At 54.2% G+C, this 24,999-nt stretch overlaps 2 protein-coding genes across 15 annotated transcripts in view; one reads left to right on the top strand and one right to left on the bottom strand.

Moving 5' to 3' along the window:
• LOC106993973 (uncharacterized) overlaps window positions 1-2,553 on the bottom strand; it is an 8,704-nt gene extending 6,151 nt beyond the window's left edge. The window contains exons 1-4 of the mRNA XM_077982323.1: window positions 2,409-2,553; window positions 1,500-1,575; window positions 903-1,402; window positions 271-385 (exon numbers count right to left, since the gene is read on the bottom strand). Of these exons, the coding sequence (XP_077838449.1) occupies window positions 271-385; window positions 903-1,402; window positions 1,500-1,575; window positions 2,409-2,553 (836 nt within the window). The remainder of the gene's footprint in view (window positions 1-270; window positions 386-902; window positions 1,403-1,499; window positions 1,576-2,408) is intronic.
• Window positions 885-24,999, top strand: SLC45A3 (solute carrier family 45 member 3). Of its 14 annotated transcripts, none has more exons than XM_077942778.1 (7): window positions 885-1,009; window positions 7,118-7,241; window positions 15,775-15,891; window positions 18,002-18,403; window positions 19,268-20,053; window positions 20,752-21,017; window positions 23,193-24,999. In XM_077942778.1, the coding sequence occupies exons 4-7, from the start codon at window positions 18,232-18,234 to the stop codon at window positions 23,628-23,630; spliced, it is 1,662 nt and encodes a 553-aa protein (XP_077798904.1). In that variant the 5' UTR covers window positions 885-1,009; window positions 7,118-7,241; window positions 15,775-15,891; window positions 18,002-18,231; the 3' UTR covers window positions 23,631-24,999.

The following is a 24,999-nucleotide window of genomic DNA, read 5'->3' as shown; positions in this document are numbered from 1 at the left end:
ATGGAAGGGACTTGCCCACATCACACAGCTGTTGACACAGGGCCAGCATTGGAACCCAGTGCCACAATGCCCAGTCCAGGGCTAAGGCCAACCAGGTCTTCCCCTTCAAAGGCATCTTCCTGGGACTTTGTAGTATTCAAGTCAACGATCCATCTAAATTGGATTTCTCTCCACCCAATAAAACTCCATGGAGGAAAAAAGACAAAACTGCCCCCCACCCCCACCCCCCACCCCCAGGGCCAGCCTGGGACTCCACTTCTCCGCATTCACCTGCACGTTTCTATCAAAGGCATTCTGGAACAGGTGTCTGTTAGGACCTTGCTCAACAGCTGACAAAGAGAACATTTCATTGGCAATTTATCATCCATTCTTCCCCATACACACTCTTAAGGAGAAAAAAAAATGGAATTTGGTTTTTAGCGCAGAAAAAGGGATTGAGTTAGCTCTATCTGCGTTGGAGAATAGCAAAGAGCAGAAGGGTAATTCGGGAACAATGTGACCTCTCCTTTGAAGGGATGGTCCTGGACAGACAGGGTGCAGCTCTGCCTGGAGATCGGGTGGCCAGAAAGGCACGCCTGGGTAATGGTCGCAGCAGACTGGCTCCCAGGAGGGGAGAGGAGGTGCCCTGCGAAGCCGGGTAGCTTTCACCTAAATGTTTGGTGGCAAGCGACAGAGGGGGCGGTGCCCTGCCCTAGGTAATGATAGGGCAGTCTGGGAGCCACGCGGGGGCTGCCCGTCGCGGTGCGGCTACAAAGCCAGCTTGGAGACCTCCCGCTTTCTTCCCCTGGGTACCAGCCCCACCCCTCTATCCCCCCTCGCAGCACCCCCCACCTCCGTCCCGCCTCGCCCCGCCCCCCTCCTGGCAGTCCCAGCGCGCATGCTCTCTCCCCCCGCGGAGTAACCTGGAGATTTAAAAGCCGCCGGCTGGCGCGCGTGGGGGGCAAGGAAAAGAGGGGGGAAACCAGTCTGCACGCGCTGGCTCCGGGTGACAGCCGCGCGCCTAGGCCAGGTAGGAGCGCGGCCCCTCCTCTCCCAGGGGTGAGGGTCCCGGCGCCGGAAAGGGAGCAGTAGTGCGCGGCCGAGCTCCGCGGTGTCGCGTGTTTTGCGCCCCGCGGGATGGGGCCGCGCCGTGGCCGTCCGGGGCGCTGCGCGCCGAGCCCCGCGCGAATCCCAGAGAAGGGGGCGTCCCACGCGCTCTGCCGTGGCGGGTGCCGAGTGCCCGGCGCCTGCACGGGTCCCCGCTGAGCTGTGCTTTCTTCCGCGGAGGGCGGGCAGGCAGGAGGTGCCCGCGCTGTCCCAGGCCGGGGGGCGGTGTGGGCGGGGAGCGGCCCCTCCCCGGAGCCCCGGGCCGGGTCGGGCCGGGCCGACGGCTGGCTGACCGGCCGCTCGCTCCTGTTGCAGCCTCCCGCGTCAGACTTTTCTTTGGAAAGTTGCGTTTATTTTCTTCTCTTGTCTGGGCTTCACCGGAAAGGGGCAGGATGAGCCACTGTGGCGCGCACAGTCCGGGACTTGGGGGACTGGGGACGGGGGCCGACTGCCGCGGCGCCGCGGGGTGCTCAGGCCGGGTTCGGCTTTCTTGAGGAAGAGTGAGAGAGTTAAGAGAGGGAAAGGGGACGGAGCCCTCTTGGACTTTAGACCTGGGGCGACCTCTGCGTACAGAGTTGGGGCTGGACCGTGTGTGTGTGTGTGTGTGTGTGTGTGTGTGTGTGTGTGTTACTGTGTCCCTTTTTCAGCCTCAGTTTCCCCCTCTGTGGGGAGAGAAAGGCCGCTGTTTTTTCCTCGCCTCCCTGGTCTCAGGTGGGGAAGGAGAGTGTGCTGCAAACGGCAAACAGGTGTGATGTGGTGGTACCTGGGCATCCCGTGCAGCTTCTCAGAGCTGTAGGCCTAAGCAGGCTTGCTGGAAAAGCCCCAGGGACCTGCAGGTTTTCTCCGGAGTGCGGGTCAGGCCTTCCTGTAGTCTTTCGCTCCCCCTAGGCACTGCAGTCCTGTGAGTTGCTCTTGCCCTTGACCTCTGAATCAGTCTCCATCTTCCTGACAGACACTCTTGACCTGCTCAGCTTTTCCCCACCCCAGGGCATGTTCCCTATGCTTCCTCTTTTTCCAAGGGGCCAGAGTTGTGGGTAGGGAGGGGTTTGGCATGGTGGGTACCTGGTGAGGACTCGCCCTTCAGCTGTTACATAGACCCGATCCCAGTGGAGCAGGGACTAAGAATAGCCCAGCTGCTGTCTTGCTGCCCTGGAGTCTGCAGCCGGGCATTGCCAGTTGACCGGGGCCCAGAGTGACCCTTGCTGGGTCCTGGAACCTTTTGCTCAGGGGTGGGGTTGAGGTCTTAGGGGCTTCGGACTACCTTTCCTGATGCACTTAGCAGATCTCCGTTCAGAGCAGAGACCACTTTGGTGTGGACTCACCTGCCCGAGGGCTGGGGAACAGGCTGGCCTGTGGGCTGGGAGTGGGAAGGGCCTGGGAGGCCCAGGCTAGAATGGAAGCCTGAGGAAACCCATAGAGCAGCACATTGTAGGGGTAAGTGGGACGTAATTTGAGGTCGCAGGCCATTCTGTTGGATCAGTCCCATTCCCTCATTCCTCCCTTATCTCCTCCCACCAGGCCTGTCGTGGAGCCAGGACTCTGTTATTCTGAAAGTGCTCAGAAAATGGAGCTTGAGTCAGCAGAATGAGTTTGAAGATAAAAATACAGCTGTGGATGAATGTACAGCTGTGGACAGATAGGCCCCAATTTAGTGGGTGTGTGTTAGGGGGAGTTTTCCTATGTATTCATGGAGTGTGTGGTGAACTTCCCCGTCCCTCCTGGCTCCCTGAATAACCTTGAAGGAGGAGGAGGAGTAGACAGTGATCCCTGGTGGTCTCCTGAGCCCCTTCCAGGCCACTGGGTGGTGGAGGGATAGTGGAGGCCTCCCTCCCGCTCTCCCCTTACCCAAACTGGAGCTCTCAGCCTGGGCAGGGCTGGTCTGAAGACTCAAAGTAAAGTTAACTTGAAGACTTTAAGCACTATCATCTGGACGTCACAGCCTGATAAGTCAACATTATGGATAAAAACCCAGACTATCAGATAGTTTCTTTTCTTTCTTTCTTTTTTTTTTTTAGATGGAGTTTCACTCTTGTTGCCCAGGCTGGAGTGCAATGGCACGATCTCAGCTCCCTCCAGCCTCCCCTCCTGGGTTCAAGCGATTCTCATCCCTCAGCCTCCCAGGTAGCTGGGATTACAGGCGCCCACCACCACTATGCCTGGCTACTTTTTTGTATTTTTAGCAGAGACGGGGTTTCACCGCGTTAACCAGGATGGTCTCAATCTCCTGACCTCGTGATCCGCCCGCCTCGGCCTCCCAAAGTGCTGGGATTACAGGCATGAGCCACCGCGCCCCGCCTGAAAGACAGTTATTATATTAGCTGCTTCGCTAGGTGAGCTCCACCAGCTTGGCAAGTTACTTAACCTCATCCAAGCCTCAGTATCCCTGGCTGCAAAATGGGGATAATACTTACTGTATAGCTTTGTTAAGTAGATTATAACAGACATAAAATTTATAAACATATAATTACGTAATATATAAAGTCTAAAAATTATAGTTTTATTCACTATTATATATAGAGTACTAAACTGTGTGTCTGACACATAGTAAGTGCTCAATAAATGTTAGTACCAACTATATATTATATCAATCATTTGGGACTGAATGGACAGCAGTGCCTAGCCTGGGACTCTCTTCTTGGGCCTTGCTCTTAAAAAACAAAACAAAACTCTGCTCTAGACCTTATTTCTTGGGTAGCAAGGTCTCCTGGACTTTGAGGAGTCCGTTGAGAGATTGAGCTTTGGCAAAATGATTTGAATCTGGTTTCCTCTTGTGCGAGTTATTTAAACTGTTTCAACTTCCTCCTCTGTAAAATGAGGATAATAGTACCTACCTCACAGTATTTCCAGGATTAAATAAGCTGATGTAGGTAAAGCTCTGAGCACAGCAGCTGCTTGTAAAAAGAGCTTGATAAATGTCAGCTGCTGTTATTTGGTGACAATGGAGCCAATCATTGTGGTTTACACTTAGAAACCAGAGTTTCTTAGCAAGGGAATTAGCCCATAGATAACTGTATGTAAGCTACGAAGGACACATCTGCAGTTGAACTTGTGGTCCTGTGCGAAGATCACACCAAGATTGGATGTCCATGTCTCTCGTCTACTACTCTGCTACTGTGTGACTTGTATTTAATTAGTGCAGAAACCCCTACCCAGCCTACCTTCCCAGAGTATACCCCTCAGGCTGGAAAAGGGTACCATGGACATGAATGTATATCCTGAGAAGTTAAGAACCTTCTATGCAAACAGTTATTTGTTGTTGTTTTTAGGAAAACTGCATAGGGAGGGTGTCCTGAAATTGGGATTCTGCTCTGTCCTCCCTCCCCAACCCTTAGGATCTTTTGCACTGTTCTTTGGCGTCCAGAAAAAAAAAAACCCAGCCTAGCTTTCTCTGAACAGTTAGTGGCCCTGTTTGCTGGGCAGCAGGGGTGGAGACTGGACCAGCTGGTACCAGGCCCAGTGTCTTGAACACTGATGCCACTCGACTCCCAGCAGTAGAGCTGGAGTGTTGAGCTTTGTCCAGTGTATTAAGTGTCCCTGCTTGGGCTAGGGAGGGGGGCAGCTGGTGACAGAGCCGTCATGGGATGCTCCTGATCCCTCGCCAGAACTTCCTGTTGAATCCTTTTTTCTACTACATGGTCTGTGTTTTCCCCTCCATGGGAAGAAATCCACAGTTTTGCCACCGGCCCTGACTGACTTGTGGAATCTCTTGCTTCTGAGGCTGGACATGGGCCTGCTTCCCCTGTTAGCCTCGACTTCATTGCCTGTAAAATGGAGATAAGATTCACCTTGCATGGTTATGGTGAGGATTAAATGTGATGTGCATATTCAGCCAAGTGCCTGCACATGCCAGGTGTCCCATAGATGTTTGTTCCTTTCCCCTTCTTTGTTACTTCTGGAGATCACTTTCTGGGGAGCGGGGACCAGCCAGCAAGAAGGGGTTTGGAGGCCACCTCCTGGCACTGTAGTCTACAATCCCCAGTCACCATATCCAGGATAGACAGGATGCCCAGCCAGAGAGGATACCCTCGGGAGTAGCCAGCCCACAACAGCAGTTCTTGTCTTTCCCCTGTGGTCGCTGTGTGCCCCCCTGCCCCCTGGCCTTGCTAATCTCAAGTGTACTTTGAGTTGGCAAATAGTGTTCAAGCTAGGAGTGCCTGGCCCATCCCTAGGGATGTGGCAATTTAGATTCCCACTCCTGGCTCCTGTCCTTAGTGACCGGAGCACCCAGGTAGCTTGAACGTGGCCCTGCCTGGATCCCAGGCACACTGGTAGAATCACATCCGACGGGAATCCTGATTCAGCCTTACCCATAGGCCTTCTATTGGGCACCAACTTTTCTCAGGGTCTGTGCTTCCTGCTTTCCAGGAGCTGAAGCACTAGTGGGAAGGACTGCAAATCCGAGACCCTGAGGACTGTGGGCAGCCTCCAACCCTGGGGACTGCCCGGTTAGAGCAGTTGAGATTTAGCGGGGAGAGGGGATACTTGACTGCTTGGTTTCCAGGGGGCTGTGGAGGAGGTGTGAGATTTGAGCTGGGCAGGGCTCAGGTGGAAGGGAGAGGCAGTCCAGGAAGGGGAAGAAACCAGAGCCTGGTGACCACGTTGGAAGCAAAAACAAGCCCAGTGCTAATGAATTCTCTTATTTGGGGGCCCATGGAGGTATGCTGAATCATCTAGTGACACACAGATAGCCAGCCCAGATCTGAGATCAAAACCCAGTCTCATGATTTTGAGTCCGGTATTGTTTCCAGCACACCTCACTGGGGAGAGGCCAAAAGGAGGGGTGGGAGTGATTAGAAGTCCCAGGCTCCAAGGGCCTTGGTTTACAGACATACACCCTTTTCTGCTGTTGGGGCTCAGAAAACAATACCCCAAAGTGAAGGCCTCAGAGGCAAAATTTCTGTCTGACCTCCTGTCTCTCACCCCTCATTATCTCCTGAGGCAGGCCAAAGTGAATCCCTCTTTTCCAAGGCAGGTCATAGAAACTAGAACCCTTCTCCCCAAAGCCAGCCATATAACTTAAAAATATTGCTCTTTCTCCTGGCTTTCTGGGTAAGAACCGGCGATAAATGATCTGAGCTACCTTGTTTGATAGTAGGTAGTAAGGCCCTCATTGCAGAGGGGTCTCACCCCATTCCTGGGAGGAAGAGATCCTGCAACAGAGAGGCCGAGAGCAATCTGGACAGGTCTGGCTGGGCTTCACCATTCAGTCTATTAGCATTAGCTCGTACCCTTTTTGTCCGATCACATTTCTGCATCCTATGTGTGCTTCCTCAAACCTAAGCATAAAAATGGATACTTAGGCTGGGCGCAGTGGCTCATGCCTGTAATGTCAGCACTTTGGGAGGCTGAGTTGGGTGGATCACCTGAGGTCAGGAGTTCAAGACCAGCCTGCCCAACAGGGTGAAACCCCACCTCTACTAAAAATACAAAAATTAGCCGGGCGTGGTGACGCACACCTGTAGTCCCAGCTACTCGGGAGGCGGAGGCAGGACAATTGCTCAAATCCAGGAGGTGGAGGTTGCAGTGAGCTGAGATCGTGCCACTGCACACCAGCCTGGGCAACAACACGAGAGCTAGTCTCAAAAAAAAAAAAAAAGATACTTCACCCTGGGTTTTTGGGTTTTCATTTCTTTTTTTTTTTTTTTTTGAGACGGAGTCTCACTCTGTCGCCCAGGCTGGAGTGCAGTGGCCGGATCTCAGCTCACTGCAAGCTCCGCCTCCCAGGTTTACGTCATTCTCCTGCCTCAGCCTCCGGAGTAGCTGGGACTACAGGCATCTGCCACCTCTCCCGGCTAGTTTTTTGTATTTTTTTAGTAGAGACGGGGTTTCACCGTGTTAGCCAGGATGGTCTTGATCTCCTGACCTTGTGATCCGCCCGTCTCGGCCTCCCAGAGTGCTGGGATTACAGGCGTGAGCCACCGTCCCCGACCTTGGGTTTTCATTTCTAAAGGCTCTTGTGTCATGTAAAATTATGATCAAATAAATTTGTATGCTTTTCTCTCTCTCACTCTTTTTTTTTTTTTGTAAACAGCGTCGATTTTGAGATGGCATCTCACTCTGTTGCCCTGCGCGATCTCGGCTCACTGCAACCTCCGCCTCCCAGGTTCAAGTGATTCTCATGCCTCAACCTCCTGAGTAACTGGGATTATAGGCACGTGCCACCACACCCAGCTAATTTTTGTATTTTTAGTAGAGACAAGGTTTTACCATGTTGCCCAGGCTGGTCCCAAACTCCTGACGTCAAGTCATCCTCCCACCTTGGCCTCCCAAAGTGCTGGGATTACAAGCGTGAGCCACTGCGACCAGCCTGTTATGCTTTTCTCTTGTTACCATATCTTTCGTTATAGAAGTGTCAGTTCTGACCTTTATGATGGGGAGGAAAAAAGGATCTCCCCCACCCCCACCCCTATATTGCATAGTACCTACCTGCTTATCCCCCAAGGCTAAGCAACATGGCCATTCCCACTAGGAAGCCCTGGAAGAACTGCATGTGCCCCCCACATTGGGTCCCCCCCATGGATTTGTGTCTTCACACTTGTGCCACCTCATTGCACACCGATTGCATTTTATCCCTTTTGCCAAAGGGAGCTGTGATCAGTTGTTTCTGTGTCCCCAGCACCTTCACAGCGAGCTTACGCACAACTGAGGCTCTGTGGTGGTGGGGGGGTGGGTGGGTGGGTTTCAGTGCTGTTTGACATTCCCGTAGTGGAGGTTAGGTTGCATGCACTGAGGTATACTTCTAAGGGTCAGCAAGCTTGGGATCTTGAAATCAGAAAATGAGTTTCTTTGGGGGCCCACTCTTTCCTTGCCCACCACTGAGTGACTATTTTTGAGAACACACTTTCTGAGTACTGAGTCTGACTTGGAGCCCTCTGTTTATAAATGGGACTGATCACAGACTCTAGGACTCAGATCTAATAAAGCCTTACAGGCCACTGCGTTTGAAACCCTAGAGGTGGGACATGGCAGAAGTGGAACCAGCACCGTGGTCTGACTCTTGGTCCAGGGCGCTGCCCATCTGTAGGTTTGCACAGATCCTTAGTCTCCTGGCCTCTTTCCTGTATACCTCACCTCCTAAGGGAGGCCAGGCTAAAGGGAAGAGTAGGATTGGCTGTACATGGATAGGGAGAGCTGTCTAGCCTGGCTGACTGGCAAGGGTCAAGTTCAGTAGGAGGAAGGCCATTCAGGCTTCTCTTTTCAGGGGCTGTATGAAAAGGCAGGATTGCAGGGAAGGAAGTTCCAAGTGGCCTGGACGCTGTGCCAAGCTCCCTCTTACCCTCCCATGTTCCTATTCCCCTACCTTGGACCAAGGAATTTCTTGGTACTGCTGCCCCACCTTGTAGGGAAGCATTTATTGTGGCCCAAGGAGAGAATTCAGTTACTAATTTCTGCCAGGAACAGAGTCCAACTCTGGGAAGGACTAGGGAAGAGGGCAGTTCTGCCCCCAGATGTCCTGGTTACTCAGCTTACTTTCAGGTGACCACTGACCCTTGGCACTCTGTTGGTGCCTGAGAGTGTGTGGGCAGGTAAAGGTTGGGGTAAGTGCAGTTGGGCATCCTTCTCCACCTCATTCCCCTTGACTCATTGGTAGGAGGCCATGAGAGTCCAAATACAAAGTAGGGATTTTATATTCCTATTTCACAAGGATGAACATGAATGCCTTCCTGAATGCCATGTAGCCTCGTCAGTGAGCCCTTAGGGGGTAGCTGCTGGTGAAAAATCACCTACCGGGGGTAGGGGGTGCATGTGAGATCACCTGGCTGCACAGATGTAAAGAACCTTCGGCATTATCCAGATTAGCTCTAATTTTACGGATGTAGAAACTGAGTCCCAGAGAGGTGAGATGGCCTGTCTAGGGCACACAGCTCTTAAAAAAAAAAGTGGCTGAAACAGGACTGCTGTCTCCTGGCTCCCAGTTCAGAGCACCTTCCAGCATTTTCAAATGGTTCGAATTTTCTGTTCAACCACTGTTTATTTGTGCAACCTTAGGCATGTTACGTTCTGAGACTGAGCTGTTCATCCTTGAATATGAATATTAAATACCTACCTTGGATTTGGAGTGTATGAATTATGAGTTATTGGAGAGAAGGTACAATATATCAAGTACCTAGCACATGCTAGACTCCTCTGAGGCAGTTAGTAGGGGTCGGCCACTGTGTTCATTTTCCCTGTGGATGGAAATCGTGCTGTCTCATAACTATGGGATCTTTGTCCCACCTTCCACCTCCCTTCTCAGCCTTCCTCCAGCAGGCAGGTCTGCTGCAGTGACCTCTCCTCACCTGTTGGGGCCAGCACCTGGGGAGGCAGTTGCATTCTTGGCATTCCTCTTGCTGCTAGGGGCTGGAAGAGGCGCTGGTGCGGTGAGGGAGGCACATGGGTGAGAGGGGAATGGAAACCGAGAAGAAAATGTAGTTGGTTTCCCCTAACCACGGCTGCTCCTGTTTGGGAATGAGAAAGCCCTTCCTCCCTTGAGGAGGCAACCAAAGAAGTGGCTGCCAGGAACTTTCATATCCTGTTCTCAAACACACTCCTCATCTATAAAGTTGGTGGTGTTAATCTAAGTTTCCGTGCCTGTAAAATGGGTATACTAATTGTACCCACCTCATCGGATGGTTGGAAGACCAAGTCGCATGGCAGAGTGCCTGGCATGTATTACAACCTCAATGTTGGCTGCTATTGTGCGTTTTCTTTTCTGTTTTGTGTGTTTGTGGTTTGTTTGTTTGAGACAGAGTCACCCTGTTGCCCAAGCTGGAGTGCAGTGTGGCACAATCTTGGTTCATTGCAACCTTGACCTCCGGTTTCAAGCAATTCTCATGCCTCAGCCTCCCAAGTAGCTGGGATTACAGGTGTGTGCCACTATGCCTGGGCCTGGCTAATTTTTGTATTTTTAGTAGAGACGAGGTTTCACCATTTTGGCCAGGCTGATGTAGAACTTCTTGACCTCAGGTAATCCGCCTGCCTCGGCCTCCTAGAGTGCTGGGATTACAGGCGTGAGCCACTGTGCCCGGCCTGCTATTATTCACTGTGGATGAGGAAACTGAGGCATGGGAGATGAAGTTACAGGCTCATGCAATTCTAATAAGTGGTGGAGCTGGCATGCAAACCCAGGTCGGGCAGACTCGCAAACCCAGGTCAACCTGCAGAATCTGCCAGGGTTTGGGGACATCAGGATTCAGAGGGTTGTGGTCCCTCGGGTGGAAGAGAGCTCCAGGTTGAAGAGCCCTGCTGGTCCTGGTTTGGAGGGCATGTCCAGTGTGACCTTGGGTCGCAGCTGTTCTCAGAAACGAAGTGTGATCAGGAGGCCCAGGTGCCTGGAGTCAGACTGTGTCTATATTGACTGTCACCATGGGATTGCCAGGTGACCCTTGCATGCTTCAGCCCCAGCTTAGGCTGTCCAGGACTGACTCTGGCCAAGGTGAGGGTCAGGCCAGCCCCAGAATCCCTGTCACTGGGTAGGAGAGGGGAGGGGAGGGCAGTGCTGGCTCCAGGGACTGCCCCTCTGTCCCTTCCCCTCCCCTTCCCCCAATCTCCTCTGGCATTTGTTTCCTTTCCAAAGCTGGACTGGGGCTCTCAGACAGGGCAACAAAAGCCACTCTCCACCACGCCACTGCCACCTGTTGGGTTTTCACACATTGGGGGTGAGTGGGGGGAGGGAGCCGCTGCCCTTTTCCCAGTGTCTGTGGTGTGCCCCCTCTGCCCCCCTAGGGCCTGGGATTCTCTTTGCTGCCCGATGTGATGGGCTCAGGAGCCGGAGGGGGTGGGGGCCAGCAGCAGCTGGAAGGGGAATTGAGTGGGAAGGGGCTGGCGCTGGCAGCCGGAGAGAGTTTGATGGATTACTCTGCAGGCCGAGAGGTTTCTCCCTAATCCCCCTTTGTGTCCCGGCCTGCAGCCCCCTCACCCTCTCTGACAAGCTGCTAAGCAGAAGGCTTCCAGTCCCGGTGAAGAAAAGGCAGCTCAGCAGGGCGAACTCTAAATCCCTGGCCTCCAGGCCCTGGGGGAGGCCGGGAGCAAGTCTGGGGTGGGGCTGGGCTTCCCCGTCCCACTGCTGGCCCTTAGTCTTTCTTAGGAGTCCCTGAGGTGGGGGGGCTTCCTTCTGAGTGGGGTCCTTAGGTGCCCCTGGAAGCCCTGTGAGGTTGTGAGCCTCCGTTCTTTCTGCAAATCACTGTTTTTCTCTAGGGCAGGACTGGGGAAAGCAGAGACCCTCACTGCTTTGGGAATGTTTGGCCCCAGAGAATGAAAGACTGAGTGGGTTGGGAGTCACCAAAGCCGTGGTTGTCTCATGCCGTGTCCCTCCCGCCATCTCCATGGCAGCCCAAGCACACAGCACCTCTCACAAGGGATCTGTCATGAGGAGCTCATTGTCTCACAAGAATGCTCATTTCCAGGTCTGGCTGGTACAGGCTGTTTCTCGGGTGTCCCCAAGGCTCCTGTGGAGCTGCTGTGAGGGTGGGGCTCATGTGGGGAGTGCAGTGTACCAGGTTTCATTAGGTAAGCTGACAGCATTGGTCCCCTGGGACTGGGGCGAGTTGGGGGTGGGTAGTGGGGATGAGGGCTGCGGAACCCCCAGACCTGAGAGGTCCGCTTCCTGTCCCCAACCTAGAGGACCCTGGAGATCTCAGTTTGGAGCAAGGTGCTGGGGTCGCCCTTTTCTGCCATCTCACCGACCTGGGGCAGGGCAGCCTTGGTGGGGTGTGTGTCCGGGAGGTTGGCCCAGGGTGACCCCACCCGCTTTCCTTCGCTGAGTCATTATTCCTCGTGCCTCGCCAGCCCCCGGTTTCCCCTTCTGTGGGGAGGGCTGCGGGGTGGCTGTGAAGGGGAGAGGAGCTGCTTCTGAGGAGCCTGGGAGAAAGCAGCGGGTCTTTGTGAGTGTGCAGGGAACACGCAGGGTCGCTGAGCCTGCGGGGTCGGGGTGGGGGCTGCAGCCGTTTGATGTGCCTGGGTGGGGTTTGATGCTGGCCTGCATAAAGAAGCCTTAGAATTGCTGCCTGACACAGGCCCGGGGCGGGGGCTGCCCCCAGCCTGGGCTTCCACTGGCCTCTGTCTGTCAGCAGAGGGAATCTGCTCCCCTAGCTCCACCTCAGCCGTGCGGGGTGGCAGGATCCCCTTTGAAAGCCCTCAAAGGCCTCTTTATGCATCCCCCTCTGACCCTCCCTTCCCTTAGGGAGCTACCAGGGAGTGGGCTCGGGTCGGCTTTCCTCCTCCTCTGCCACTCTGGCTTCTGTATTTTGGACAAAGTTCAGGCCAAGTTTGTTCCTGTTGCTCAGTTTCATTTCCCCCAAAACTCCCTGCTCGGGGTCTGGTCTGAAGTGGGGGCTTTCCAATCCAGGAGGGTTTATCTGAGCCTCTCACCACCTTTGAGCCCGTAGGAGTTGCTCCCTCTGGAGTTGGGCCTGGAAAGTCCTCGGTGTGTGGGGAGCACGTGAGAGGAGGAGGACTGAAGCCCTCACCCTTGCTTCTACTGCCACCCCTTGCTCTTAGCCATTCATTCATTAGGTCCCTTTTCTTGCTGGGGCCGGAGCCAGCCCTGGGGGTATTATATATTGGGGTGCATAGGGGCATGTATCTCCCAGTACCTAGAGGGGAGCAGTGAGGATCCAGGTTGACTAACCTTGCCCAGGGCCCTCAGTCTCTCTGGGTTTTGATTCTGTTCCCCCAAGGATGAGGAAGGATGACCTGGGGCAGAGCTCCAGAAAGGTTCCCAGAGGCCTTGGGTTTCCTCCAGCTTTCTTGCTCTCTTGCCATTGCTGGGCCCAGAGAGGAGGGGAGATGGTTGGAACTTGAGAAGGACTTGTCCTAGAAGGCTGCCTGTTCCTTGCCTTTCTGAGAGGTCAGCCCCTCCACTTCCTTCCTCTTCCTGCCCACTCCTTGCCAGGTGAACACTGTGAGGCTGGCTCTTCTGATTGATCTTGTCTTTGCCAGACAAAGTGTTCCAGGAGTAGTGGGGCAGGAGGATTTTAGAAGCGTCTCCAAGACTGGAGGGTGCAGGGGAGAATAGGACCCTGTCCCCAGGAGGACGGGGGAGTTCCGCAGACTTGGGGCAGGAGGCGGGGTTCCAACACTGATCTGTCACTTGCAAGCTTTGGCAAGAAGCTTGCCCTGGGGCTGCTGATGGGAGTGGTGGCCAGGAAAGTGGTACTGAAAGACTTCTTGTTCTCTGACCTCCCTGAGCCTGAGAACTGAGAAAGGCTGGGCTCCTCCATTTATGCTCCAGGGAAGGCGGCCCTGGAAGGGGGATGGCAAGCCACTGGACTTAGTGCTCAGGAGTCCTCTGTGTTCTCCTTAGCCCGAGGACCCTGGAGTAGGGATGAAATGACAGGGACCAAGGCACTGGAAAGGATGCAAGGATAAGAAAAGGGGGCTTTGGAGGGCAGAGTGTGCTTATGGGCTTGGAACTCCTCAGGCAATTCTGAGCTGGGAAGAGTAAAGTCTGGGGGTGTCAAGAGGACTCTGGACCCCTGGGCAGAGTAGAACTCAAACAAGGGAGGACGGGCTCTGCAACCAAATACAGGGGTGCTTGAAGCCTGCCCCCTTCCTAGTCAAATCCTTTCCCCACCTGGCCTAACCCCTAGTTACCAGGTAAAGAATCTCTGGGTGGGGGTGGGGGGCATTGGAGAAAGACAACCCAGGAAGGGGGAAGCTACTAATGAGCTCTCTGGGCTGTAGGAGGATGGTGGGGGGCACTCTTCTCTTTACCCCTTTCTTTTGTCTTTCCCATGTGGGCTAAGAAGGATCCTGCTAATTCCTGGGGGGGCTGGGAACTGGATTAAGGGAGGGGCAAGGCAGGTGGGGTGATTAATGGTTGCTGGACAGCTGTGGTTTATTTTTATTTATTTGTTTTTTAGAGATCAAGTCTCACTCTGTTGCCTAGGCTGGAGAACAGTGGCACGATCATAGCTCACTTGCAGCCTTGAACTCCTGGACTCAGGAGATCCTCCTACCTCAGCCTCCTGAGTGGCTTGGATTATAGGTGCATGCCACCATGCCCAGCTAATTTTTATTTTTTATTTTATTTATTTATTTATTATTTTATTTTATTATTATTATTATTTTTTTGAGACGGAGTCTTGCTGTCTTGCCCAGGCTGGAGTGCAGTGGTGCGATCTCGGCTCACTGCAAGCTCCGCTGCCTCCTGGGTTCACACCATTCTCCTGCCTCAGCCTCCCGAGAAGCTGGGACTACAGGCGCCTGCCACCACACCCGGCTGATTTTTTTGTATTTTTAGTCGAGATGGGGTTTCACCGTGTTCGCCAGGATGGTCTCGATCTCCTGACCTCGTGATCCACCTGCCTCGGCCTCCCAGAGTGCTGGGATTACAGACGTAAGCCACCGTGCCCAGCCTATTTTTTATTTTATTTGAGATGGAGTCTTGCACTGTTGCAGGGGCTGAGGTGCAGTGGCACAATCTTGGCTCACTGCAACTTCTGCCTCCCGGGTTCAAGTGATTCTCCTGCCAGAGCCTCTTGAGTAGCTAGGATTACAGGTGCCCGCCACCATGCCCAGCTATTTTTGTATTTTTAGTAGAGATGGAGTTTCACTATGTTGGCCAGGCTGGTCTGGAACTCCTGACCTGGTGATCCGCCTGCCTCCGCCTCCCAAAGTGCTGGGATTATAGGCGTGAACCACCTATAATAGCCAGGTGTGGTAGTATGCCCAGCTATTCTATTTATTTTTCGAGACAGAATCTTGCTGTGTCACCCAGAGTGGAGTACAGTGGCATGATCTTGGCTCACTGCAACGTCCACCTCCCAGGTTCAAGTGATTCTCCTCCTTCAGCCTCCCAAGTAGCTGGGATTGTAGGCGCACGCCACCATGCCCAGCTAATTTTTGTATTTTTAGTAGAGATGGGGTTTCACCACGTTGGCCAGGCTGGTCTTGAACCTCCTGACCTCAGGTAATTTGCCTGCTTTGGCTTCCCAAAGTGCTGGGATTATAGGCATGAGCCACTGTGCCCTGCCTATTTTATTTTTATTTTTGTAGAAACAGGGTCTTGCTATGTTGCCCAGGCTGTTCTTAAGCTCCTGTCCTCAAGCCATCCTCCCACTCCAGCCTCCCAGAGTGCTGAGATTACACATGTGAGCCACTGTGTCTGGCCTGCAAATTATTTTAAACAATAGGGAGCAGCCAGGACTTAGAGAATGGGTGCAGGTTTTGGGCGAGGCTGGGTCTAACAAAGTCTCTGTTTGCTCAGGGAGGACCTGGTCTCCTGAAAACCCAGAGCAGGTTAGCATTCAGGGCCCTCCCAGAACAAGGGTGGGGAGTGGAATGGGCTGGAAGCCTTTGGCCACAGAATCCCTCCTCTTAGGCTGGATGGCACTGCCTCTTGGTCTCTGTGCTGTCTCTTGCTTTCCTTCTTGGGGGCACTGTGGAAATGCAGCAATGAGGGACTCAAGTTGAACCTACGACAGCTCAGCTAAGACTGAGGTCTGGCCTTCACCTTCCTTTTGAAGACAGTATGGGTCAGTATTTTACACACCTTCTCATGCCACCTCCATAGGAGGCCCTGTGCCCCATCCCAAAGGGTGAGTCTGACCAGGATTTAGGGGAGGAGGCTGCTGGTTGCCCAGCCTTATCTCAATTCCCTTCCTTCATGATCTGCCAGCTGCAAAGCCCCCGAAGGTGGTGGTGGAGTGAACAGACCTTACCCAGGATTGATAGCCATCTAATTTTTTTTTTTTTTTTTTTAGGCAGCGTCTCCCTCTGTCACCCAGACTGGAGGCAATGTTCTGATCACTGCACACTGCACCCTTGACCTCCCAGACTCAAGCAATCCTCCCATCTCAGCCTCTTAAGTAGCTGGGACCACAGGTGCATACTACCACACCTGGCTAATTTTTAAATTTTTTGTAGAAGGGGGGTCTCGCTGTGTTGCCCAGGCTGGTCTTAAACTCCTGGGCTCAAGTGATCCTCCTGCCTTGGCCTCTCAAAGTTCTGAGATTACAGGCGTGAGCCACCACACTTGGTCCTGATTTCTCTGTGGCACAGCTCAGAGCACCCACAACACGCTTTGTAACATGCAAGGCCCCATGGGGCTTAGTATTACGTGAAAAGATAAGAGAAGTCGAAGTGCCTTTTATTATGAGGTGCTGAGATTGGCAGAGGGCATGAGTGGGGCCTGGGGGTGGTCTCTGGTGGAGGAGACTGGAGCCAGGCCCTCAGCCACTGTGGTCCTTGCACCAGAGTAGGTGCCCTTCAGTAGCATTTATGGGATTGAATTAGGGAGGAGAAGGAAGGTGCTCCAGCCACGAGTGCCAGGAAGCTCTGTCCCCTTCCTCTGTTTTGGGATGGATGACAGATAAGGAGCCTCCTGCCTTTCCTCACCAAGGCTCACCCTCTGTAGTATCTACTCTTGATGTGTGACTTGGTTCCCTCTTTTGTAGTCACTTTTTCTTTTTTTTTTGAGATGGAGTTTTGCTCTTGTTGCCCAGGCTGGAGTGCAAATGCGTGATCTCGGCTCACCACAACCTCTGCCTCCCAGGTTCAAGCGATTCTCCTGCCTCAACCTCCCAAGTAGCTGGGATTACAGGCATGAGCCACCACACCTGGCTAATTTTGTATTTTTAGTAGAGACGGGGTTTCACCATGTTGGTCAGGCTGGTTGCAAACTCTCGACCTTAGGTGATCTGCCCACCTTGGCTTCCCAAAATTTATTTTTTTTGAGACGGGAGTCTTGCTCTATTGCCCAGACTACAGTGCAGTGGCTCATTGCAACCTCCACCTACTGGGTTCAAGCAGTTCTGCCTCTGCTTCCTGATTAGCTGGGATTACAGGCACCTGCCACCACGCCCGGCTAATTTTTGTATTTTTAGCAGAGACAGGGTTTTACCATGTTGGCAAGGCTGGTCTTGAACTCCTGACCTCAAATGATCCGCCTGCCTCGGCCTCCCAAAGTGCTAGGATTACAGGCGTGTGCCACCACACCTGGCTTTTCGTAGTCATTTCTAAGCAGAGGTGACTGCAATGGGTGTATTGTCAGGGAGTAAGACTTGGAGGCCACTTGCTTGGCGGGGGAGATACAGGATGGTTCTCTTTGCACAGGAGGCAGGTATAGCAGGAAGGGGTGTGGGACTTCTCTGCTGAAAATTGAAAGGAGCACAGAAAAATTTCTTTCTCTGCCATTTAGGGAGCACAGAAGGGCTGCCCTGGAAGTGGCTGGGCATCCTGCCAGCTTGGGGGAGTCCCTGGTATCATTACAGGTGTTGCCAGGTGGTATGGTTTCATGCCCCTGTGAGCTAGAACCTGGGGACGGCTCCACTCTCCCATGACAGTTGGACAGTCACGTGTGGGATTGTTTCTTCCCCTTGAACATTCACCTCAGGGAGGAACTCAAGGTAGAGATTTTCAGGCCTCGGCTCATCCCAGGGAGCCTTCTCTAAGTTAAAACCCAACGTAACAAAACAGCCTCTCCTCCCTTTCCCCTTCATCCTGGTCTTTGGGGTTAGGGGTTGTGGTGCAGTGTGGCTCATGGCCAAGCAATGTGGAATAGGAAGTGTTACTCTTAACAAATGAGAATTGAACACCCCAGGTTTGGGGAGTAGAAAGAGAAAGGCAAACAAACCAGGCCTGGCAGAGGGTCTCCGGGGGCACCTTGCTAGCTGGTTTGATTGCTACCCCCTCCCCTCCCCAATACTAACAGGGAAGGGCAATTGTAGATTTTTCAAAACAGAGAACAACCAACATCTGTTTGGCTCTGGAGAGTGCTGAGGTTTAAAAAATCATATTTACCTTATTAATTATGTCAGCCTTAGGCTAATATTAACATGCATTTCCTGACTGGGCAGCAGGGGGTGGCACCTTGGTGGCAGGGCCAATCGCCAGCCTGTGAATGATCAGGATCCAGACAATTTAGAGCAAATCCTGGAGACCTGGCTCCCAGAACTTAACACCCTGTGTGCTTGTGATTGCCCCGCCCTTTTAGGATCTGAGTGATGAGATGTGTCCCCACTGAGGTGCCCCACAGCAGCAGGTGTTGAGCATGGGCTGAGAAGCTGGACCGGCACCAAAGGGCTGGCGGAAATGGGCGCCTGGCTGATTCCTAGGCAGTTGGCGGCAGCAAGGAGGAGAGGCCGTGGCTTCTGGAGCAGAGCGGAGACGAAGCAGTTCTGGAGTGCTTAAACGGCCCCCTGAGCCCTACCCGCCTGGCCCACTATGGTCCAGAGGCTGTGGGTGAGCCGCCTGCTGCGGCACCGGAAAGCCCAGCTCTTGTTGATCAACCTGCTAACCTTTGGCCTGGAAGTGTGTTTGGCCGCAGGCATCACCTATGTGCCGCCTCTGCTGCTGGAAGTGGGGGTAGAAGAGAAGTTCATGACCATGGTGCTGGGTGAGTCACAACAACCTCCTTCCTTCCTGTTCTAGATACGTGCCACCTGGGATGTGGGGCAGGCGTACCGCTGCCCTGGGAGCTGCTTGGAGGGAGAGGTGGTCTGCTGGGAAGGCATTGCTAGGCAGGAGGGTGACCCTGGGCTGAGGGGGCACACCAAGAGAAAGAAGAGAATATCAAGGACATACCCTAGTCACCTCTGGATCCCTGGTCCTGCACAGTGCCTGGCTCATAGGAGACACTGGAGAAAGGCTCCTAACCTTTGGCTAGCCCTTTTATAATTTACAGCGATTATCTCATTCAATGTTTACAACTACCATTTGAGGTGATCCATTTTACAGAGAAGGAAGCAGAGGCTTTTAAGAGGTTAGGTAAGCCTTAGCCGAAGCCAAATAGCAGCTGAACAGTAGAGCTGGGACTCCATCAAGGTCTCCCAGCTGGGGCTTGCTCCTACCCCTAGGACAAGGGGCAAGCTTCTGACTCTGCAGATAAATTCTGCAAAAGCCACAGAAGGCAAGTAGTCACCATTGTGTGACAACCCCTCACCCCCAGGGAGAGGTGTCCCTCTGAGGATTGCAGGCTCTGGAGTCACACTGCTTGTTGAAACACTGCCTCTTACCCTCCCTAGGTCTGTGCCTTTGAATAAGTATCACTTCTTAGTTGCTCCATGCCTCAGTTTGTCCATCTGAAAATGGGGGCATCTGTAATGCCTGTGTTATGAGGAGTAAATTACAGCATCCCTGGGAAGATGTAGCAGTGTCGAGTACGGAATGTTACTTCCATCCTTCTCACAGAGCTTGGGTCCCCTTCCCCTTGCCCTTTACTTGTCCCAGCCATTGACTCATACTACTTCCCTTCTTGCAGGCATCGGTCCAGTGCTGGGCCTGGTCTCTGTCCCGCTCCTAGGCTCAGCCAGTGACCACTGGCGCGGACGCTATGGCCGCCGGCGGCCCTTCATCTGGGCGCTGTCCTTGGGCATCCTGCTGAGCCTCTTTCTCATCCCAAGGGCCGGCTGGCTGGCAGGGCTGCTGTGCCCGGATCCCAGGCCCCTGGAGCTGGCACTGCTCATCCTGGGCGTGGGGCTGCTGGACTTCTGTGGCCAGGTGTGCTTCACTCCACTGGAGGCCCTGCTCTCTGACCTGTTCCGGGACCCGGACCACTGTCGCCAGGCCTACTCCGTCTATGCCTTCATGATCAGTCTTGGGGGCTGCCTGGGCTACCTCCTGCCTGCCATTGACTGGGACACCAGTGCCCTGGCCCCCTACCTGGGCACCCAGGAGGAGTGCCTCTTTGGCCTTCTCACCCTCATCTTCCTCACCTGCGTAGCAGCCACACTGCTGGTGGCCGAGGAGGCAGCACTGGGCCCCGCCGAGCCAGCGGAAGGGCTGTCTGCCCCCTCCCTGCCGTCCCACTGCTGTCCGTGCTGGGCCCGCCTGGCTTTCCGGAACCTGGGCGCCCTGCTTCCCCGGCTGCACCAGCTGTGCTGCCGCATGCCCCGCACCCTGCGCCGGCTCTTCGTGGCTGAGCTGTGCAGCTGGATGGCACTCATGACCTTCACGCTGTTTTACACGGATTTCGTGGGCGAGGGGCTGTACCAGGGCGTGCCCAGAGCTGAGCTGGGCACCGAGGCCCGGAGACACTATGATGAAGGTAAGGCCTCGGCAGCCAGCAGAGGCTGGTGTGGGAGCCGCCCACCAGAGACGACACTTGGGGTTGTGTCTGGGCTGGTGCCTCTCCATCCTGGCCCTTCTCTGTCAGGAAAGTGGGGATGGACACAGTCTGCACACACAGCTCCTCACGGGTGTGGAACATCTCTGCCTGCAGTTTCAGGAGGGCCTCTGGCTGCTCTAGGAGTTTGATCAGAGTCATTGCCCCAGTTTGACAGAAGGAAAGGTGGAGCTTATTCAAAGTCTTGAGGGAGTGGAGGAGTCAGGGCTGGATTTTAGACCTGCCTGGTTCCAGCCGCAGTGTTGCCTCTCCTCCCCCTGACGACTTTCCAAATAATCTCACCAGTGCCTTCCAGGTGTCCTAGAATCGTCTTGAAGCCTATGGCCATCTGTCTTTGTGTTCCCTCTCACCCTCCTGTCCCCACAGCTGAGACTCCCAAGAAACCTTCGGACCACCTTCCTCTGCCTTCAGCGAGGGGCTTTGCCCACATTCTCTGAGGGTCAGGGGAAGAACCTGGACTCCCATTGCTACAGGTAGAAAGGGGAAGGGTGCTGGGGAGCAGGGCTGGTCCACAGCAGGTCTTGTGCAGCAGGTGCCTGTGGTCCCGCCTTCTCATCTCCTCAAGACTGCGCGTACCCTTCCCTGCCAGGCCCTGTCTGATGGCCTCTCTCCCTCTGCAGGCGTTCGGATGGGCAGTCTGGGGCTGTTCCTGCAGTGCGCCATCTCCCTGGTCTTCTCTCTGGTCATGGACCGGCTGGTGCAGCGATTCGGCACTCGAGCAGTCTATCTGGCCAGTGTGGCAGCTTTCCCTGTGGCTGCCGGTGCCACGTGCCTGTCCCACAGCGTGGCTGTGGTGACGGCTTCAGCCGCCCTCACTGGGTTCACCTTCTCAGCCCTGCAGATCCTGCCCTACACACTGGCCTCCCTCTACCACCGGGAGAGGCAGGTACTCATTGGCTGGTGGGTGGAGTCAGGGTGGGAGGGGTGGTCTGGGTTTTTGGGAGGCCCACTAGCCCAGAACCTGATACCTGGCAAGGAACTTGGGAGAAGGCTTCTTTGAATCAGAGAGGAAGCTCATCCTAGCCCCAGGGCCAGAGGCTTGGTCTGCAGAAGAGTGTAGATTAGATTCTGGGAATGACTTCCTGGGGTCAGGACTGTGTAGCACTTGAATGGATGATTGCAGGAAATGCAAAACCATTAGCGGGAATCCCGAAGAGTCAGGCCAGCAGGAGCCATAGGTTTCTAGGCTGGTTGTTCTATGAAGAGGCAGGGCGCTAGATCGGATGACCCCTGTCAGCCTCAGCAGATGGGAGTGGGAATGGTCCGTCCTTAGCAACACCTCTTTCTTCAGGGAGCAGCAACCTGACTTAGCCTGTGTCCTACTCTGGTCTGTAGATAGGGCGGGCTCCTTCCTACCCACTTCCTTTCTGGCTTTTCTAATTCCCTTTTCTTTTCCTGCCTCCCTCCTTTGTTCTTCCCTTTCCCCTTCCCCTTCCCCCATGGCAGATATCTGAGCTTGACACCTGACCCACTCACTTGGGCACTGTGTGAGTCGTGGGGACCTCCTGCTTGGTTGGCCCTACACTAACCAGCCCTCCAGGGGCTCCCTTCCTTGGGAAGCTACCTAACCCAGGCAGTGTGGTCACCCTGTCCCCTCCAGTGACCTCACTGAGCTACAACCCTGGGTGCTGGACTCTGCCTTGAAGGGCATGCAGTTGGGGTGTCCCAAGGGAGGAGGAGATGCAGGCCTGCTCTCAGAGAGCTCTCAGACTGTAGGGAAGACCTGCCCCTGCCTCTCACAGCACTTGAGGAGGAGTAGGTAAGTTTGTAGCTGAGAGGCTGGTTAACTAAGCAGGTAGCTGCAGGGGTGAGAGGTATGGAGGGGAGGGGCTAAGGTTTTGGTTGGGGGAGCCTGGTCCCTGAGACCCCTGTTAGCCCACTGATAACCTTCAACCTTCACTCTTCTGCTTGCCTGGGCTGGGGGCAGGGGGCTGGCATCAGCAGCCAGGCCTGAGTGTGTGCCATCGTGCCAGGGAACGTTCTGGGGCTAGCCATCTTTTCCAGATGCAGCAGCATGTCCATCCTCGGACCACTCCAGACTCCAGCCTTAGCAGACATTCCTGGGGTGGCAGGCAGGGAGGAGAAGTCCTGGGAAGCCCCTTCCTAACAGCAGCTGATGGCAGACTTGGCACTGCACGCTGTCTGCCTGTTCCTTTACCCACTTGTTGAGCTGTATGGTGAGCTGTGGGCTTCCCTGGTGTCAGGTTTGAGCTTTGCCATGGCTCCTAGCTCGCAAATGCAGCCAACTCAACTCTTCTGGCATGGAGACAATGTTGGATAAGACCTGGCCTTGTCCTTAAATAGGAGGCTCTGGGCCATCAAGGGCAGGGGTTGTGGGGATGCTGGTCGACCAGTCACTCTGATCTAAGTCAGACAGGAAGGAAGTAGGAAGCCTTCAACATTAGCACAGCTGGGGCTGGAGGAGGTGGGAAGAGGGGCATTCCTCCTGCTTGAGGTCTACTGGATTCTCCCTGCCCCAAGGCTGGGGACAAGGGAGCGCATGGCAGGGCAGCTACCCTAGTGGCATCTGGGATGCCAGAGAGGCAGAGCTTCTATGCACAGGGCAATGAGGATTTCCAGATGTCAAAGCAGAGGGCAGGCAGGAAGGAAGGTTAGGAGAGCCGCGTGGCGTTTGGGCTATCAGGGGCCCTGCCTTGGCTTTTGTTCCTCTATTCTGTGCATCTCCTCCCACCATCTTCATTCCCCCTGTGTCTTTTCCTTACCTTGGAGCTCTGTTCTCTCTTTGACTTGTGGTATTGAGTTTGTCTGCCTCTTACCTGTTCTAAGAGGCTAGAGGAGACCTAGACTTTGGGGTTCACATTTTGTCCCCGCCCCACCCATTACCCTTCTCCCACTCCTGAGGAAGGGTCCTGGTTAGAGCTGCACCAAGTAAGGTCTTCATCTTCTCTCCTGCTCCTGATTCTCATGAAGCCCCATTGCCTGTGTTTTTCCGGCCCCTGGGGTGGAGGTGAGGGTCCAGTCTCACAGCTGGGGGGCATGGGGGGCCCAGTGCTGGGTACACACCTGTCCTCTTCCCCTTTCCTTCACCCCTCCGCCTTAGGTGTTCCTGCCCAAATACCGAGGGGACGCTGGAGGCACTAGCAGTGAGGACAGCCTGATGACCAGCTTCCTGCCAGGCCCTAAGCCTGGAGCTCCCTTCCCTAATGGACACGTGGGTGCTGGAGGCAGTGGCCTGCTTCCGCCTCCACCCGCGCTCTGCGGGGCCTCTGCCTGCGATGTCTCTGTACGTGTGGTGGTGGGTGAGCCCACCGAGGCCAGGGTGGTTCCGGGCCGGGGCATCTGCCTGGACCTCGCCATCCTGGATAGTGCCTTCCTGCTGTCCCAGGTGGCCCCGTCCCTGTTCATGGGCTCCATCGTCCAGCTCAGCCAGTCTGTCACTGCCTATATGGTGTCTGCTGCAGGCCTGGGTCTGGTTGCCATTTACTTTGCTACACAGGTAGTATTTGACAAGAGCGACTTGGCCAAATACTCGGTGTAGAAAACTTCCAGCACATTGGGGTGGAGGGCCTGCCTCACTGGGTCCCAGCTCCCCACTCTTTGTTAGCCCCATGGGGCTGCTGGGCTGGCCGCCAGTTTCTGTTGCTGCCAAAGTAATGTGGCTCTCTGCTGCCACCCTGTGCTGCTGAGGTGCGTAGCTGCACAGCTGGGGGCTGGGGCATCCCTCTCCCTTCTCCCCAGTCTCTAGGGCTGCCTGACTGGAAGCCTTCCAAGGGGGTTTCAGTCTGGACTTCTACAGGGAGGCTAGAAGGGCAGGGCATTTGATTCGCTCCATGCACTGGAATGTGGGGACTCTGCAGGTGGATTACCCAGGCTCAGGGTTAACAGCTAGCCTCCTGGCTGAGACATACCTAGAGAAGGGGTTTTGGGAGCTGAGTAAACTCAGTCACCTGGTTTCCCACCTCTAAGCCCCCTTAACCTGCAGCTTCGTTTAATGTAGCTCTTGCATGGGAGTTTCTAGGATGAAACACTCCTCCGTGGGATTTGAACGTATGAAAGTTATTTGTAGGGGAAGAGTCCTGAGGGGCAACACACCAGGTCCCCTCAGCCCACAGCACTGCCTTTTTGCTGATCCCCTGACTCTTACCTTTTATCAGGACGTGGCCTATTGGTCCCTTTGTTGCCATCATAGGGACACAGGCATTTAAATATTTAACTTATTTATTTAACAAAGTAGAAGGGAATCCATTGCTAGCTTTTGTGTGTTGGTGTCTAAGATTTGGGTAGGGTGGGATCCCCAACAATCAGGTCCACTGAGATCACTGGTCATTGGGCTGATCATTGCCAGAATCTTCTTCTCCTGGGGTCTGGCTCCTCAAAATGCCTAACCCAGGACCTTGGAAATTTTACTCATCCCGACTGATAATTCCAAATGCTGTTACCCAAGGTTAGGGGGTTGAAGGAAGGTGGAGGGTGGGGCTTCAGGTCTCAACAGCTTCCCTAACCACCCCTTTTCTCTTGGCCCAGCCTGGTTCCCCCCACTTCTACTCCCCTCTACTGTCTCTAGGACTGGGCTGATGAAGGCACTGCCTGAAATTTCCCTCACCCCCAACTTTCCCCACTGGCTCCACAACCCTGTTTGGAGCTGTTGCAGGACCAGAAGCACAAAGTGTGGTTTCCCAGGCCTTTGTCCATCTCAGCCCCCCAGAGTATATCTGTGCTTGGGGAATCTCACACAGAAACTCAGGAGCACCCCCTGCCTGAGCTAAGGAGGTCTTATCTCTCAGGGGGGTTTAAGTGCCGTTTGCAATAATGTCTTATTTATTTAGCGGGGCAAATATTTTATACTGTAAGTGAGCAATCAGTATAATGTTTATGGTGATGAAATTAAAGGCTTTCTTATATGTTTA

This window comes from Macaca mulatta, chromosome 1, assembly GCF_049350105.2.
Source record: "Macaca mulatta isolate MMU2019108-1 chromosome 1, T2T-MMU8v2.0, whole genome shotgun sequence".
Taxonomy (NCBI): domain Eukaryota; kingdom Metazoa; phylum Chordata; class Mammalia; order Primates; family Cercopithecidae; genus Macaca; species Macaca mulatta.
This window is presented reverse-complemented; position numbering and strand designations above follow the sequence as displayed.

What these genes read in the sequence shown, in the direction of transcription:
- SLC45A3 (XM_077942692.1), top strand. Translation starts at nt 18,232, where the DNA reads ATGGTCCAGAGGCTGTGGGTGAGCCGCCTGCTGCGGCACCGGAAAGCC. An exon ending in GTTCATGACCATGGTGCTGG is followed by an intron (nt 18,404 to 19,267) that starts GTGAGTCACAAC and finishes CCCTTCTTGCAG; the next exon opens with GCATCGGTCCAGTGCTGGGC. An exon ending in CCGGAGACACTATGATGAAG is followed by an intron (nt 20,054 to 20,751) that starts GTAAGGCCTCGG and finishes CTCCCTCTGCAG; the next exon opens with GCGTTCGGATGGGCAGTCTG.